Here is a 15,729-nt window from a genome sequence, read left to right as displayed (position 1 = left end):
ACTGTAAAGTTCCAGCCTCTTTTGTACAGTACCCTCTAATGCACCTGAGACATGCCGTGACAAACACACACGTGGAGGCATGAAAACTCCCCGATCATCGCTCACAGGAATAAAAGTAATACATAGGCAGGCTGATACATGTGGATCCAAACATGTAAACATGCACATAACAGTGGTAATTGTGGCAGCAGCCGGGATATTGCAACTCTATTCTGTGGAGATTGTGCAACATGTCTTATGTTTTATTTTCTCTTTTCCTCCGTCTCCATTAGATTGCAACTACGTATGAGGTCAATGTTTACGCCCTGAAGAACTCTCTGACCAGCAGACCAGTCCAAGTGGAGGTCGCCACTCTGGAGAGTGAGTCTCTAACTTAAACATTTACACATAGTTGTCCTACAGGAAGACACTGAGATGGTGTTGTTGATGCTTAAACTTTGTTCAGTTTAGTTATAAGAAAACAACAATCCTGTACACACGCTCTTTCATTCCTTGTTTTGTTCATTGCCTTCTCACTCTCACTTTCCTCTTCCTCATCTTCCTCAAGACATCAGCCCACCTCGCCGCGTGCGCATCTCCGACGTTAACGACTCCTCCATCACTCTGACCTGGCGCTCCAAGACGGAAACCATCTCCGGCTTCCTGGTCGAGGCCACACCCACATCCTCCACGTCAGGCTACGTGCCCGTCCAGAGGACCATCGGACCCGACTCGCGCTCGTTCTCCATCACAGGTCTAGAGCCTGGCACTACTTACAAGATCAACATCTACACTCTGAAAGGGAATGGACGCAGCGCCCCCCTCACCCTCACCGCCACCACAGGTACCCAGCAAACCCTGCCCTGCAGTCTCAGTCAGTGTTTTGGAGGGTTGCAGATGTTATGTAACACTTAAAGTATTTCGTGTGATTAGCGTTGAGTTTGGTATCTGCTGATTATCTAGAACTTCTGCCCAAACATGTTTTTGAAAGAGTTGTTCAAAGTATTTACTTCACTGTTCTGCCTCCTTCCAGCTAAACCTTTGGTCATCCCGCCCACCAACATCCGCTTCACCTCCCTGAACCCGAGCAGCATCTCCTTCACCTGGGAGCCGTCCCGCAGCCCGGGGGTCACTGGGTACTACGTCACCTACGAGGAGGCGGGGGGTTTGCCTCGAGAAGTCATCCCCAGGCCCCATGCAGGCCAAAGCTACGCCATAGTCAGTGGTGAGTGCACAGATCCACGGGACACTCAGTACATGCAAATATATTGATTTTAAAATGTTACAAATAAGAAGTAAACCCACTGATAATTATTGTATTGTTTGGTCACAGGTCTGAAACCAGGAACGGAGTATGTCATTAAGATCGTTGCACTGCAGAACGCTTTGAGAAGCACAGCTCTAGTGGGCAAAGCCAGAACACGTAAGTACAACTGTTAGCATGAATTGGTCGGTTCGCTGTGTGACTGAGTGTGACTTGCTCTTTTGTTAAGATATTAAATGTCAGAATGTAGTTTCTTATTTTGGAGAAATGGATAAAAAGCTGTACCTTTCACCCTTTCAGCTTAAATCATGACATTCTGAAGTTGTTCAGTCCAACTGTGGCTGAGAAATAAAAAAAAAGAGCTGCTTTTTAGACTTTCCACAAAACTTTTGATAAAACCATGAAATCAAAGTTTAATCAGAAACAGAAATACTTCATTGTTTCCCAGAGGGAATTTGGTATTTTACTGACTGAAAAAAGCAAACAGCTTTCTCTGAACCAGGCTTCAAAGTAAAGACAATGGAAAAAGTGAATGAGTCAGAACTACCCATTAGAATGCTGTTTTTATATAAGGTGGTTGAAGATGAACAGTACTTGAAGATATATCTCATCTTTCCATTGCTTTAGATTTGATTTATTTGTCACCATGACTGTTTTAATAAATAAATGATCTTACAACCACTGCACAAGTTTGAGCCGTTATGCTATACTGCCCCCTGCTGTATGGTGCTTCTGTCCTCAGGCCCAAATGCTCTGCAGATAAACTGCTGTAAGTGTCAGACTCATGTCATTATAGTGTTATCATAGCCACGTTACAGCTCAGAGTGTGAGGAGCAATGCATTAAAATTATGTTAATACACATTTTAATATCAGTCTGTTTCTATGGTCTGGATTCACCAACTGCATTATGTAATCCTACATTTCTGATGGAGTCTGGTTTTCCCTCATGAGTGTTACATTAAACCAGATGGACATTCCTCCTCTGGTTGTAACACAGTGGAAATACAATTATTTCTGCTTTGCCTTGCTGACTGCTAACAGCTGGCATACATGTGTCTGTTGTCCAATCAGAGCCAGCCACAGATCATCAGCTATTGGTCCCTGAGCTGCCTCAGCTTCCTGTTCCTTACCGACCCAGCACAGACATCCTGGATGTTCCTGAGACCTTCACTGACCAGATGTAAGAACCTGTACATTCATGCTACTACCTGAAATGATTTACGTATAGAATGTTTTTTAATCATGCTTTACCCCTTTTCCCCATCTTTCTTCTTTCTCCTTTTGCTGTGTCCAGTTTCAACAACAACCACGTGCACTTGGCTGGCACTAGTGGTCAATACCAGCCAGGCCAGCAGGGCCAGCACATCTACACAGAGTACCAGAACCTTGGCCCCAATAATGGACTGAATGTCCCCTACACGGGACCCAAAGAGGGCCAGAGACCCACTCTCAGAGAGCCACTCATCTACATTCCTCTAGCAGGCCCTGACGGGAACAGAGTTCCACTGGTCAAGGTGTGTGAGCCTGAAATGATCAGATGTAAATCTCAGAAATACAACATTTTGCAGGGGAGCTAATATATACGCTGTTGAATCTTTTATTAAACTGTCTTTGTGATGTTATGATCTCACTCTGTCTATACGCTGTGTGTTGGATGTCGTAGGTGAGCGACGGTCCTCTGCCTGGTATGGCGTTCGGTTTCCCTGACAACGAGACAGACGTGCCCCAGGAAGCACAGACGATCACAGCCATCTCCTGGCAGCCCATTCCTCAGACCTCAGAGTATGAGGTGTCCTGTAATCCCATTACTCACATGGAGGAGCAGAGCTTCCAGGTACACACACACACACACACACACACACACACACACACACACACACACACACACACACACACACACACACACACACACACACACACACACTCACACACACACACACACACACACACACACACACATGTATTTACTGCTGGAAATGTAAAGGCCCCTCGTTAACTTTGTCCTCCTCCGTATAGATGCGTCTTCCTGGCACGTCTAACAGCGCCACACTGATTGGCCTGACCTCTGGAGCGTCTTACAACGTTGTGGTGGAGGCCATGAGGGGCGGGGCTAGAGAGAAGGTTCTGGAGGAAGTCGTAACCGTTGGCAATACTGGTACACACGAGGAGAATTTCTCTTTCGGCACAATAAGCTTGACTTTCACACATACATTTTTTTTTACCATGAATAGTATATTTGTTTCATTGTTGTGATAACCGTGGAATAAGGTAAACCAGATCATCTCGTCCTTTTCTAAACATGTTTTTCTTCCCTCTCTTAGTTCCAGGTGACGTTCCGATTACCGGCAACCGGGATGTGTGCTACGACACGTTCACGCACACCTATCACGAGTTGGGCTCCGAGTGGGAGCGCATGTCAGACACCGGGTTCAAGCTGTGGTGCCGCTGCCTCGGCCTGGGCAGTGGTCACTTTAGGTGTGATTCATCCAGTGAGTGGCTTAATAACACACCAACCCTGCATGCTTTGCAAAAACACCCAACTGCACAACATGGAATTAGAAGTGAAATAATTCTATGGGATTTACACAAAAGGAATTTATAAGAGGGAATTATAAAATGTCCAAAGACTTTCTTAACGAGCATTGAGTCATAAGATGGACTAGTTAAATACTTTATTTATTAATGAAAACATTTTGCATTATACATATTATAAATTCCTTAACTATTGGGGTGTTTAAGACATAGAATTTGTCAGTTTATGTTCTATGTGCAGCAACATGCAGTAATACGATCTCAGTGTGGGCAACCAGACGATTTACTACTTGAATACATTGTATTTAATGTAAAATACAATGTATTACATGTTTCAACCAGTTAAACTGCTTCATGTTCACTGAAGCAGTTGTGTCTGTGGTTTGCTCACACTGGCCTAAAGGCTATGTCTCCATATACATATTTGTGTATGTGTGACCCTGCCTTGAGGGGAAGCTAAGCTTAACTAATTAGCTAACCTGAGCCTCAGTTTTGTTTGTATTGTCTTCTTAGCTAACACGACAATACCAGAAACTGAGTTCATCGTCATTCACCAGCGATGGTTTTAGGTCATCACACTGTCTGTTCGTCTCTGTTTATCTCCAACTGCGAGAACGTGCGAATTCAAGTGGAAACCAGTGAAACTCAGACTGTGACTGTCCTTAAGTGTGTCTTTTATCTGCTGTCTGAAATGTATTTTGTCCAGGGAAGATGAATTCCCTATTCTTGTGTTTTATAGACATTGTAATTTTGACTGTGCTGTGTGGAAATTAGATGAATGTTGTGAATCTGTCGCTGCAGTTTGAAGGGGACAAGTTTGAACTTTACCCAAACTTCTCTCCCATGTTCACACCCCTTCCCTCATTTTATCCATTATTTGCTCTATTCTTCATCTCCAATGTATTACCTATCTCCTCACTTCTACATCTCTTCCTCTTGTATTTCTATCTTCACTCCCTCGCTTCCTTCGAACTCTCTCCCCCCTCCTTCGTTCCCTCTCCCTGCTTCTTCTCCTCCTCCAGAGTGGTGTCACGACAACGGCAACAACTACCGCATCGGAGAGAAGTGGGATCGCCAAGTGGAAAATGGTCACATGATGAGCTGCACCTGCATGGGAAATGGCAAGGGAGAATTCAAGTGTGAACCCCGTAAGTAAACACACGACACACTGAGGATCCCTCCTGACATTAACTTCTCTCCGGTTCACTTTGGTTTACATTAACTTACTCCACTCTTAATGTTACACTTTATTTTTAACTCAAACTTCTAGATCTCCAGCAGGCGACAGCAGAATTTCAATATGTATCTTTCCTTCCTGCAGATGAGTCGACATGTTACGACGATGGAAAAATGTACCAAGTGGGAAACCAGTGGCAGAAAGAATATATGGGCGCCATCTGTACATGTACCTGCTACGGAGGACAACAGGTGGGTAACACACCGTGCATGTGTGCAGTTTTTTCTGAGAGCACAAACCTCCTCTGTGCTGCTTTAGGGATAATGTGGAAAGTATTGGCAGAAACTCTGGTTTTCTCTGTGCATTCAGTTGTGTAGCACGATGGAAACCATGTGGCCTGAGTGTTTGTGTGTGTTCATCTCTCTGTAGGGCTGGCGTTGTGAGAACTGCAGAAGACCAGGACCACATACAGATGTAGACGCCGACCTCCTGCAACCTGTCAGCTCAGATGTCTACGACCGGTACAGAGAGAACTCTCTACGCAAACTGGTTAGTGGCTCACTTTGAATTTGACCTTTAATATGGTGACTTCATCTTCTCCTTTCGTTGAATTTTCATTCTGCTAAATATTGATTGCATATCAGCAATATCATGTTTGTACATTTAGGCATTTACGACTACTGCATATTAAAGTAGTTAGGATCAACTATTCACCAAAAGCAGGCGAAGAGTCAATTAATCACTGTAGATTTTTATATTTCTGACCCCTAATGTGTTTGTTTTTAACATTAATTGAGAGGGATTCAAAAAGTAAATGTTGCTGTAAATCCAGTCAAAACTAATCCTCTCCTCGTCTCCTTTCCTTCTTTCCTGGCTCCTCCCTCTTTCCTGCCGTCCAGAACATCCAGTGTCCAATCGAATGCTTGAGGCCCGAGCTCCTGGCCGATGCTCTCAGCCCCACAGAGTAGAGCCGGGAGGAGTGTGAGTGAATAAGGAAAACGCGAGACCCCTTTCAGGATGGAAGCCTCCTCCTGCTCCGTCATGTAAAGACCTCTCCATTAGATCTTTGCCTGAAAGCCCCCCCATCACCATCACCACCACCACCACCACTAAATTGTAGTGCCTTAACAAAGACTTTTCAACACCAACCACTGTGCCTGTTCAAAGACCTTTACAACTTTTCATGTTCTTCACCAAAAACATGGATTTTCTTCATCAAATGAAACAAGTATCAGCGCACACAAGTCCTGCTGCTTTGTCACCTCCAACCCAAACTCACCACACACACACAAACACACACTCCAGATGCAGTATTGTTGTGTATTTTTACTGTTGCATTGGTACTTTCTTGACTTCATTTGATTTCAGAACATTCCATCACAATTCTCTTCCTTTGAACAAAACGGAACACACCACTTCAAACCACCATTATTGATGATAACTGTAGTATCTGATGTACTTCCCACAATCTATTCTTAGTCTTTTTGTGACTAACGTGAATGCAGAAGACATTAAGGTAGTAATAATAATGCCTTGTTGCCCGGAACTATTGTTACAGATCCTGTCTCAACTCGTTTGACCTCGACAGACATGACAGTTGATCAGATTCTCAATAAAATTCGTCCGTCAGTTTGTATTCTTTATAATGAAGGGGGTTACAGATGTAGAAGTGTCCTGTCTCTCTTGATATGAGCAGAACAACTGGTCATTAATAACTCTCTGATTTACAAATTAAAACGTCAAACCTTCTTAAAGAGATTAGCACTGTTACCTTTGAGTGTGTGTGTTTAAAAGCATTGCCTTGTAGCACATCTACAATCTATAGAGCCAAAGCTGACTAACCAAAAGTTGGACTCTTGCTTCAAAAATGAATGGGGAAGAAAAAACAGAATCACCATTATTTCCAAGTGAAATGCATTTTTAATTACATAAATGTTTGTATTTTTTTATTTATCCCTTTTTATTCAGGCATTTTGTTCAATGCTATTTTGGGGTGTACACTTTATTTTTTGATTTAACATGTTTTTTATATTGTTGGTGCCAAAACTCTGAACTACTGTGGATTTAATCTTTTTAATAAAAATCCAAGACAATTCTTTTTGGTTTTCTTTCTCTCTGGGAGGGTAAAAAAAGGGGGGGGGGGGGGGGGGCTCATGCACACCTATGACATAATGAGCATATAGACAGTACTCGTAATCACATAAAGTCATTGATGGTCACCAATTTACTGGGTCAATGGTAACGATCAATTTAATTATTAATGGTATAACATCACCCAAAGCAGCAGGTTGAGCTTTGAAATGATTCAATAAGGCCAATTACACAATTTAATAAAATATAGTAGAATAGGAAGCTTACTCTTACAAGGAAAGCAACAAAACTAGAGGGGCTACTGCTGAAAGTCAGCAAATTTATATGAAAAACAAGTTTAAAATCAAACAAAACACAAACTAAGGAGTATAAATCTATTTGTTATTGCACAGAATGGAAATATAACATAGTGGTGAGAAGATAATAAGTGAATTGTTATTTTTGTGTGAACAGAGGAAAGTCTATTGGTCATGGTACATGCATTGGTATATGCAAACCAAACCGCCTGAAATACAGTAGAGACATTTTAGCTTTATACCCAATGGGAGGCAACAGATTGCAGTGTATGACAACATGCCCTTTAACCTCATGTGATACAGACTATCAAGGTTCACTTTGTCACAGCACCACAGACAGGAGGGCAAACAGAGAACTCCAAACCCAGAGCCCTCCTTGTGAAACGTAGCTGAGGCAGCCACATCTATTCTAATGTCCTAATGGACAGAGGTGTTTTAAAGACGTGATCTTAATCAATATATCGTAGCAGCTAAAGGATCAGGAGGACAAACTGTACAAATCTGCAGGGTTAACTTTTATTCTGGAAAAAAAAAAGATTTATACCGGAGGTGACATCACGTATGCTTCTCTCCTTCAGAATAAATGGCGTAAAATATTTATGTATAAACTAGATAACAAACCAAATGAATGATGAAGTTGGTTAATTTGAATAAATGATTTCACAACTGGTTGAGATGATTAATTAATTAAAAATTTGAGTTATTTTTGAAGCAAAACTGTCAAAGGATTGGTCGTGCCATCGTTTCTTCTTCTTCTTCTTCTTCTTCTTCTTCTTCTTCTTCTTCTTCTTCTTCTTCTTCTTCTTCTTCTTCTTCTTCTTCTTGGTTGTCGCCCCCTTCCTTTACAATTCAGTGGCATTATCATTTTTCTGTCTGATGCTTGTCACATAATAAATTAAAGCTGTTTAATGAAATAGATTTGTTTGTTTAATATTTTCTTTAGGGCAATCTTTCTTATTTTTGTTCTGGCTTGTTTTGTTCTCTGTCTTATTCCCATGTATTTTTTTAAAACATTGTTTAAATAAGCTAAGTTACAGGAAACCTCGGACTTAGGGGTCTGAATAAAATATTCACTTCAGTATGTCGACATCCTCCAAAAAATCTCTTATTCTGAAAATAACCTGAGCGGAAGTGTTGAGACTGTTGCTGCAGCTGTGGAAGCGAAGCTCGGGACACAAGTTAGAGAGAGAGAGTAAGAGAGAGAGTGAAATCAGAGAGAGAGAGAGATCTCTTGTTGTCAACAGACGAGAAGATGGCGAACCCGTGCCTCGACAGTCTGATCCTGAAGCTGCACGATGTGAACGCGGTGAAGTTCGGTCAGTACAAGCTGAAGAGCGGCATGATGACGCCCATCTACATCGACCTGCGCGTGTTGGTGTCCCATCCGGCTCTCATGAACCAGGTACACACGTGCTCCTGATGATCCTCCATGCCTTTACACCGTGTTTCCATAACGTGACTCATGCTGCTGCTCCACTGCTGCCTGAGGAAAACCTGTTCTTACATCCGTGTTGATATCCGCCCTGGGAGTTATAATTAGAGCCCACGTGGTTGTTTACCAGCTCAACACGCTGGGGCACTTCTGTTAAAACTCTGGTCAGGAACCATGACACCTTCATTACTAAACAGACTTATAAATAGATGTACTTGGAGGATTCTGCAGCTGTTGGTTAATGCAAGACTTAATATGCCTTTTTTAAAGGTTCAGTGTGTAGAATTCAGTGCCATCTAGTGGTGGAGTTGCACGTTGCAGCTGGATCCCTCACACCACCCTCCCTTTCTAAACATGAAAGAGAACCTGTGGTACCTTCAGTTGTTTTAAAAACTCAAAAGGTGTTTTGTCTGTCCAGTCTGGGCTACTGCCTCGGTACAGAGGACCCGCTTTAAATGTTAATATAAAGTATTTAAGTATAAATGGCCCATTTTAGGGTAAAAACAACCACAATTTAGATAAAACATACTAATGAAAAGGGCTATTGCACTGACATTCAAGAAATTGTCCAAGCTGACTCAATAAACTGGTAACTCTGTATTTATGATCAAGCTCAACCTGCCATAATCAGAATGTACATGAAATCCAATAAAAGGTTCCAGTAAAGAACCAGATTTGTAGTTGTTGAGGTTGTTTCCCTGTGAGGTCTGAGCGTAATACATCCAGTGTATGGATTTTAAACGTGATCATGAAATGTGTTTGACCTTGAAAGATGTAACATTAGTTGTGTCTTTGTCCCTTGATGGTTACATTCTGACCTTTTTGTTGCTGTAAACCTTGTTTTACTCTCAGGTGTCGAGTCTCATCTACCAGCGAGTGGAAGAAGAGGGTCTCCAGTTTGACTCGGTGTGCGGGGTCCCGTACACGGCTCTGCCCATTGCCACGATCATCTGCTCCAGGAATGAACTGCCCATGCTCATCAGACGAAAGGAGGCCAAGGACTACGGTGGGTGCTGAGAGGGAAGGACAGAATCAATGGACCCGGGTTTTAAAAGGTCCAGTGTGTAGTTCTCTGCTAGATAGGTGACCAGAGTTCATAATAGAGACTGCTAAGCTTCCTCGTGTTCTTCTTTTTCTAGGGACCAGGCGTATGGTGGAGGGGTCGTATCAAGAGGGGGACACGTGTCTGATCATCGAGGACACCGTGACCACCGGCACCAGCATCATGGAGACTTCTGAAGTCCTCTACGAAGAGGGACTCAAGGTTCAGTATCCAAATACAGTGGTGGGGATGTTCCAGTGATAGAAGTAAAGAGACTGTTATTTTTCTAATATTTGCTTGATCTGTCAAGGTGACAGACGCCATCGTCCTCATGGACAGAGAGCAAGGCGCCGTGCAGATGTTGGCGTCTCGGGGAATCCACCTCCATCCCATCATCTCCATGTTCAAGCTGCTCAACGTGCTGCAGGCAGCCGAACGCATCGACGCCCAAACGGCCCAGAGCGTCCGCGAGTTCATCCTGGACAACAACACTTTCAGGTACAGTTGTGCAGCTTTTCCCTTTTTAGTGACACATATGTGCAGGTTTGTGTTTTTGACGTGTTGACGTGCCCGTCCCAAAGTGACATTTGCCACTTGCCCCTTCCAGGCCCAAGGAGGAGAACGGCAATGAGGCTCCTGCCACCAAGAAGCCATGTGTGGAGCAGAAGCTGGAGCTGAGCTACGCAGACAGAGCCAAGCTGCCAAGTAACTAAAGCTGCTTCCAGGCCTGCACTGAACTCCAGACCTTTTCCTGAGATTAATGTCCCTGTCAGTTGCTCTGGACATTTTCCTGAACTGTTCGTGCTTGTAGATACAGCGTGAAAGTTTCCGGAAACTTCACAGCGATTGAGTGTTGATGGTGTTTGACGTAAAACTGGAGAAATGCAAACATCTCAGAATGAAAAAGAGAGGAAAGATAAAGATGTTGTGATGGAAATTCATCTTGAGATTTTGAAATAATGAAATTCTCAAACTGGAGTTGCTTTTGAGTCTTTATAATAATAAGCTCTGCAGAGTTTATACAACAAGCAAGGGGGCTCAAAATGGAACAACTGGCCGCAAATTCAAAAAAGCCAGAACCAATACAAAGAGGTGCTTCATAAAACGTAATATGAAAAAAGACATGAAATCCTCCTGTGTCTATCTGCTGCGTCCGTCCATTGTGGCAAACTCCCTGTTTGCCAAGGCCACAGCAGTGAGACAACGGGTCAGATGAATTTTTTCCTCACAATGTCAGCTTGGAAAGACCAGGATATTTGAGAGCTTTTAGCCATAAGGGCCGATGCAAGCATTGATATACTGTAAACTAAAACACATTCGGCAGCACAGTTTAAACATTACATTCTGCCTCCTGCTGATCGACCGAGGCGCCCCCCCCCCCCCCCCCCCCACTCCATGATTGTTCTAGAAATGTTGTTGTGGAAATAAATCTCTACCTCTACTCTCCCCTCTTTTCCCTCCCGCAGACATTCACCCTCTGGCCTCCAAGCTGCTGACGCTCATGGAGGAGAAGCGGTCGAACCTCTGCGTGTCGGCAGACGTGACCAGCAACCAGGAGCTTCTCCAGCTGGCCGACTCTCTGGGTCCCAAGATCTGCGTGCTGAAGACGCATGTGGACATCCTCGAGGTAAAGGAGTGGAACCGCTCTGTTGCAAAGGAGAACTTTGTGGAGACAAATGCACTCACCGTGTCATGTCTGCTGACAGGACTACACGGCGGACTGCTGCCAGAAGCTGCAGGAATTGGCGGAGAAACACAACTTCCTCATCTTTGAAGACCGCAAATTTGCCGACATTGGGAACACGGTCAAGCATCAGTACCAAGGTTAGAGGATCTAGTGAATTTTAGTCTGAATTTGTATGAGGCTTATTCAGAAAATCTCACAAAACTTTTATTTTGTTAATGTTTAAGTTGCTTTACAGTGTGCTTGTGTTTCCCTGTCTTCCAGGTGGTCTGTACCAGATCTCATCTTGGTCCCACATTGTGAATGCTCATGCGGTGCCGGGGCCCGGTGTGGTGAAGGGTCTGAGTGCTGTAGGAAAGAGTCTGGGCCGAGGCTGTTTGCTCATAGCGCAGATGAGCTCCCAGGGCTCACTGGCCACTGGAGAATACACTAAGGCAGTGGTACGTGTGTTTCTCCGTATGTTAACCATCTCCAGTAGCTACAGGTTGTCGGTGGTTAACTCTGTTCTCTGTGCTCGCAGCTGAAGATGGCGGAGGAGCAGTCTGACTTTGTGATCGGCTTCATCTGTGGCTCCAAGGTGGGCACCAGGCCGGAGTTCATCCACATGACCCCCGGGGTGCAGATGCAGGCTGGAGGTGAACTGACTCATTTTTTCAACCTTTCTGTTTCATTTGAGTGTAATTTACATTCCAAGTATCAGAAAAGAAACAGTGAACTCCTGCATTGATGCCACAAATACATCACTTCACTTCTTGCACAATGCTGGTTCTATATGTATTATAAACCGCTTTAACTTAAGTATAATGACAATTCAAGTTTCAGATATCTACAATGTAATTCTGACTAATCATAATCCAAGCGCAACATTTCTTAAATTTACTTCAATTCAAGATGCCTTAAATCAAGTTTGAACACTGGTGTTGAAGATATCATCAACTTAAATTTCGACGAGTCATAATGAAATTGTAGATACCTGAAACTGGTATTAAATATTATAATCTAATATGATATAATCCTTTATTCATTAACTGCAATGAGAAACCACACACACATGAATGACACAAGTAGTTTGAATCTTACTAGGTTAATACATATGTAGAAAAGTGGAGTTTGAAACAGAGTTGTTTTATATATCTTGTATAACTAGTCACCATAAGTGTCTAAACGACATTGTTGATATTGTAAAGTTAATTCCGAAAAAGTGAAACTTGGCATGAAGACAGAAACTACACTGGTTGGCAGACATACAATTCTGGTTTCTGTGTTGTGACTCATCTTTAACAGTAGGTGGTGCTATGGCACAATAAATCAAATCAGGATTTTCTTGCCAGTGCCCAACAACCTGTCCCTCGCTCTCTGCTCCTCTTCAGTCATTCATCCCATCTCTCTGGGTCTCTCTTCTCGTACAGGTGACGGGTTGGGCCAGCAGTACTCCACCCCAGAGGAAGTTATCCACAATAAAGCCTCTGACATCATCATCGTGGGACGGGGTGTCCTGGAGGCTCCTGATAGGCTGAAAGCTGCCGAGTCGTACAGAAAGTCGGGTTGGGATGCTTACACAAAGCGCCTGAGTCGAAGCCGCCAATAGGAGCTTGGGAGTCGTGTCATCATTACGCCTCTTCTAAAACTTAAATAACAACTCTAATAATTAGCTATGCAGATGACCTGGGAGTGTTTGTTTTTTTACATAGTCCACATAGACCAGAGTGCACGTGATTGTTTCCATAGAAGCAATATGTACACTTTCACATTTAAATGCAAAATAAACTGTTCCTACACAAACAGACGTAGATGTTTGGGATCAGACGCGTTACTGTAAAAATATGCTGTCGTTCCATCCTGTCCTTTAAAGAAGCTGCTTTACATGTGTGTTTTTCTGATTCCCTCCAATTCATCCGCCGCAAAACCCGACCTGACACCTGATCAGGTGAGGGAACGTCTGACCAGGTTCAATCCAGATTCAGCAAAATGCTTCAATTTGAGGATAAAATGTGTTTTAATTACTAATCTTGTTAATTAGAAAATATACCAAAGTATCAGTCCAGGTGTCTTTCCCTTGACAAAGATCACCTCTTCCACTGACACTTGATTTTTTCAATAGCGCACAAGTCCTTTGTGTGCTTTGTGTAGAATTGCTGAAATACTACACTAAATTTTGGCAGAACAAATAAGGGTGTGTATGGGAAATGCCTGTTAACGGTTGTATAATACTCCGTTAATATCTGGGGCTCTGTTCTTTTTTATAGCACACAATTGAGCATCTGTAATACTTCGGAGTTGCTGAAGCTGTATTTTCCACATCACAGACACTAATCTGTGCTAGTTACAGTCTTTCATTTTTCAGTTCGAGCTCATCAGTACTAAGTTGATTAAATGGCTTGAGCGTGTTACTTTAATGGATGCCGGGGTTTTCAATAACAAACTGTAATCTTGACTTAATTTTTTTTTTGAAAGTTATGAATTTTATAGGTCAACAATGGAAATGATGGTGTGTGGTTTACCACGTTGAGAACATGACGGAACCGTCTGCTTCACAGGAGTTCAGCCTTTTCCATCAGTTTGATTATTGTCTGTATGATCAGGTTATTTCCTCTGATTACTGTGAATCCCAAAACAGGAGAAATCTGACTGCAGCCAGATTCACAACTGACACAATTAACTCCACTGCCGTCCACGCTGCTCAGTAAAAGAAGTTTAGTTTAGGCATTAATCTTTCTCAGGTGACTCTCAGATCAAAGAGCTGACAGAACAAGTGTGGAAGAAGTTTGCCCACTGGTTATTTACTCTCTCCAAAAGACAAGTTGATAAACAGGAAAGAACTGCCTACACTTAGACCCCTCCCCCTTGGAAAGACTTTGCAGACCTGAGGCTGCAACTGTAGTGAATTTAGACCTCATGTGAATGCAGTGAAAACGGTTTGTGGTTTTCTGCTTCATTCAATGGATAAATATGAAGTTTCCTCTCCTACAGAGGCTTATAGTTTGGGTTTTCCGTGCCAATAAGTTTCCTAAAAGAAGATGCAGTGACTTTTTTTGTATAATGAACTCAATAAAAACTTCTTGTTTCAACATTGTTTCATATTTAATTCTAAATGATGCTCAACTGTTAATAGTGTATCGTACTTAACTCGATGTACAGTAGATCTGGATATGGGATAAATGGCAGAGGTGAGCTGTGGATTATAAGTGAAGAAATCTCTTCATGATTTTACCCAACTTTAAATGGACCCGGCTAAAATAAAAGTCCGGTTTTAAGGAATCATACAATTATTAACTACCTTAAGTGCACAAATACTGTTCATTTGAATCTTGAGGCTCTGTTTGTGTATTTCTGAAAGATTGGGTGACAGGGTTGAAATGAATATTCCGGTTTTCTCAGACGTTTTATTGGTTTTGATATATCTGTCATGAAATGTGAAATAATGAACATTTTTATTAAATCAAATGATATCCTTATTTACATTTCTAAACCTTGCTAAAACAATTTTAGAAACCACTAATAAAAGATGCAATAACAATTTTATAATATATTTATAGTACATTTAACATGGGTTTCTAAAATAAAAACAATTCTAATCAAGTGATTGTCTTCATATTCTATCTTAATTTATTTTTTCTTGCATTGTGCTGCTGTAAGATTGTGAGGTAGATTTAAAAGAAAGTAGCCAAACTAAAGGAGGATCTTTTGTATTTTTTATTCCAGCTTCAAAAGCAGGATCCTACATTTCCCATGATGCATCTCTGATCTTTAGCCCTCCTCTGCCTGGGAAATGCTTCAATTTGTTTATTTCATGGTCTGAGTTTTCTAAGTACAGGGGTTCTGTCATTTAAATCATTTAAAAATAAACCTGATAACATTTCCCAAACTTGAATCAAGTTCCTGCACAGTCCCAAAAGACAAGGAGAGACAAATAGTGTTACGAACACAGCTTATGAACCTGACGTGTCAATTTGGAGGAATGATCCTTTTAAATTGAAGATTAAATAATTAAATAATTACAAACATCAACCTGAGACATATAATTAAATTCATGTATATTGTCCTCATTCTTAAAAAGACTTTAGTCTTGCTCCAACCAAAAAAACGTTATAGAGTTGTTTTAAATTACAGAATAGGTCAGTTTTTTCTCAAGGCTGATTTTTCCTCAGTATATCATTAAGTTTTAACCTCAAATATTTCCCCTCCACATAATACCACAGCTTTACCCCCAAAAAGAGTTGCTGGGCAGGCC

At 42.1% G+C, this 15,729-nt stretch overlaps 2 protein-coding genes across 2 annotated transcripts in view; both read left to right on the top strand.

The window, feature by feature from the left end:
- LOC133021190 (fibronectin-like) overlaps positions 1–7,008 on the top strand; it is a 36,739-nt gene extending 29,731 nt beyond the window's left edge. Inside the window, exons 36-48 of the mRNA XM_061087945.1 lie at positions 273–360; positions 548–823; positions 1,013–1,204; positions 1,313–1,402; positions 2,316–2,424; positions 2,539–2,758; positions 2,908–3,078; positions 3,261–3,399; positions 3,566–3,733; positions 4,799–4,924; positions 5,098–5,204; positions 5,383–5,502; positions 5,853–7,008. Of these exons, the coding sequence (XP_060943928.1) occupies positions 273–360; positions 548–823; positions 1,013–1,204; positions 1,313–1,402; positions 2,316–2,424; positions 2,539–2,758; positions 2,908–3,078; positions 3,261–3,399; positions 3,566–3,733; positions 4,799–4,924; positions 5,098–5,204; positions 5,383–5,502; positions 5,853–5,921 (1,875 nt within the window). The 3' untranslated portion in view covers positions 5,922–7,008. The remainder of the gene's footprint in view (positions 1–272; positions 361–547; positions 824–1,012; positions 1,205–1,312; positions 1,403–2,315; positions 2,425–2,538; positions 2,759–2,907; positions 3,079–3,260; positions 3,400–3,565; positions 3,734–4,798; positions 4,925–5,097; positions 5,205–5,382; positions 5,503–5,852) is intronic.
- Positions 7,009–8,479: 1,471 nt separating this feature from the next.
- Positions 8,480–14,566, top strand: umps (uridine monophosphate synthetase). The gene is made up of 10 exons (XM_061087946.1): positions 8,480–8,742; positions 9,625–9,778; positions 9,912–10,036; positions 10,125–10,312; positions 10,422–10,519; positions 11,281–11,441; positions 11,521–11,638; positions 11,763–11,938; positions 12,019–12,133; positions 12,908–14,566. Exons 1-10 carry the CDS (start codon positions 8,593–8,595, stop codon positions 13,084–13,086), a joined length of 1,464 nt encoding a protein of 487 aa, XP_060943929.1. The 5' UTR covers positions 8,480–8,592; the 3' UTR covers positions 13,087–14,566.
- The last annotated feature ends 1,163 nt before the right edge of the window (positions 14,567–15,729 follow it).

Source organism: Limanda limanda, chromosome 16, assembly GCF_963576545.1.
Source record: "Limanda limanda chromosome 16, fLimLim1.1, whole genome shotgun sequence".
NCBI classification, from domain to species: domain Eukaryota; kingdom Metazoa; phylum Chordata; class Actinopteri; order Pleuronectiformes; family Pleuronectidae; genus Limanda; species Limanda limanda.
Note: the sequence above shows the minus strand (reverse complement) of the source record. Positions and strands in the feature narration are given on the sequence as shown.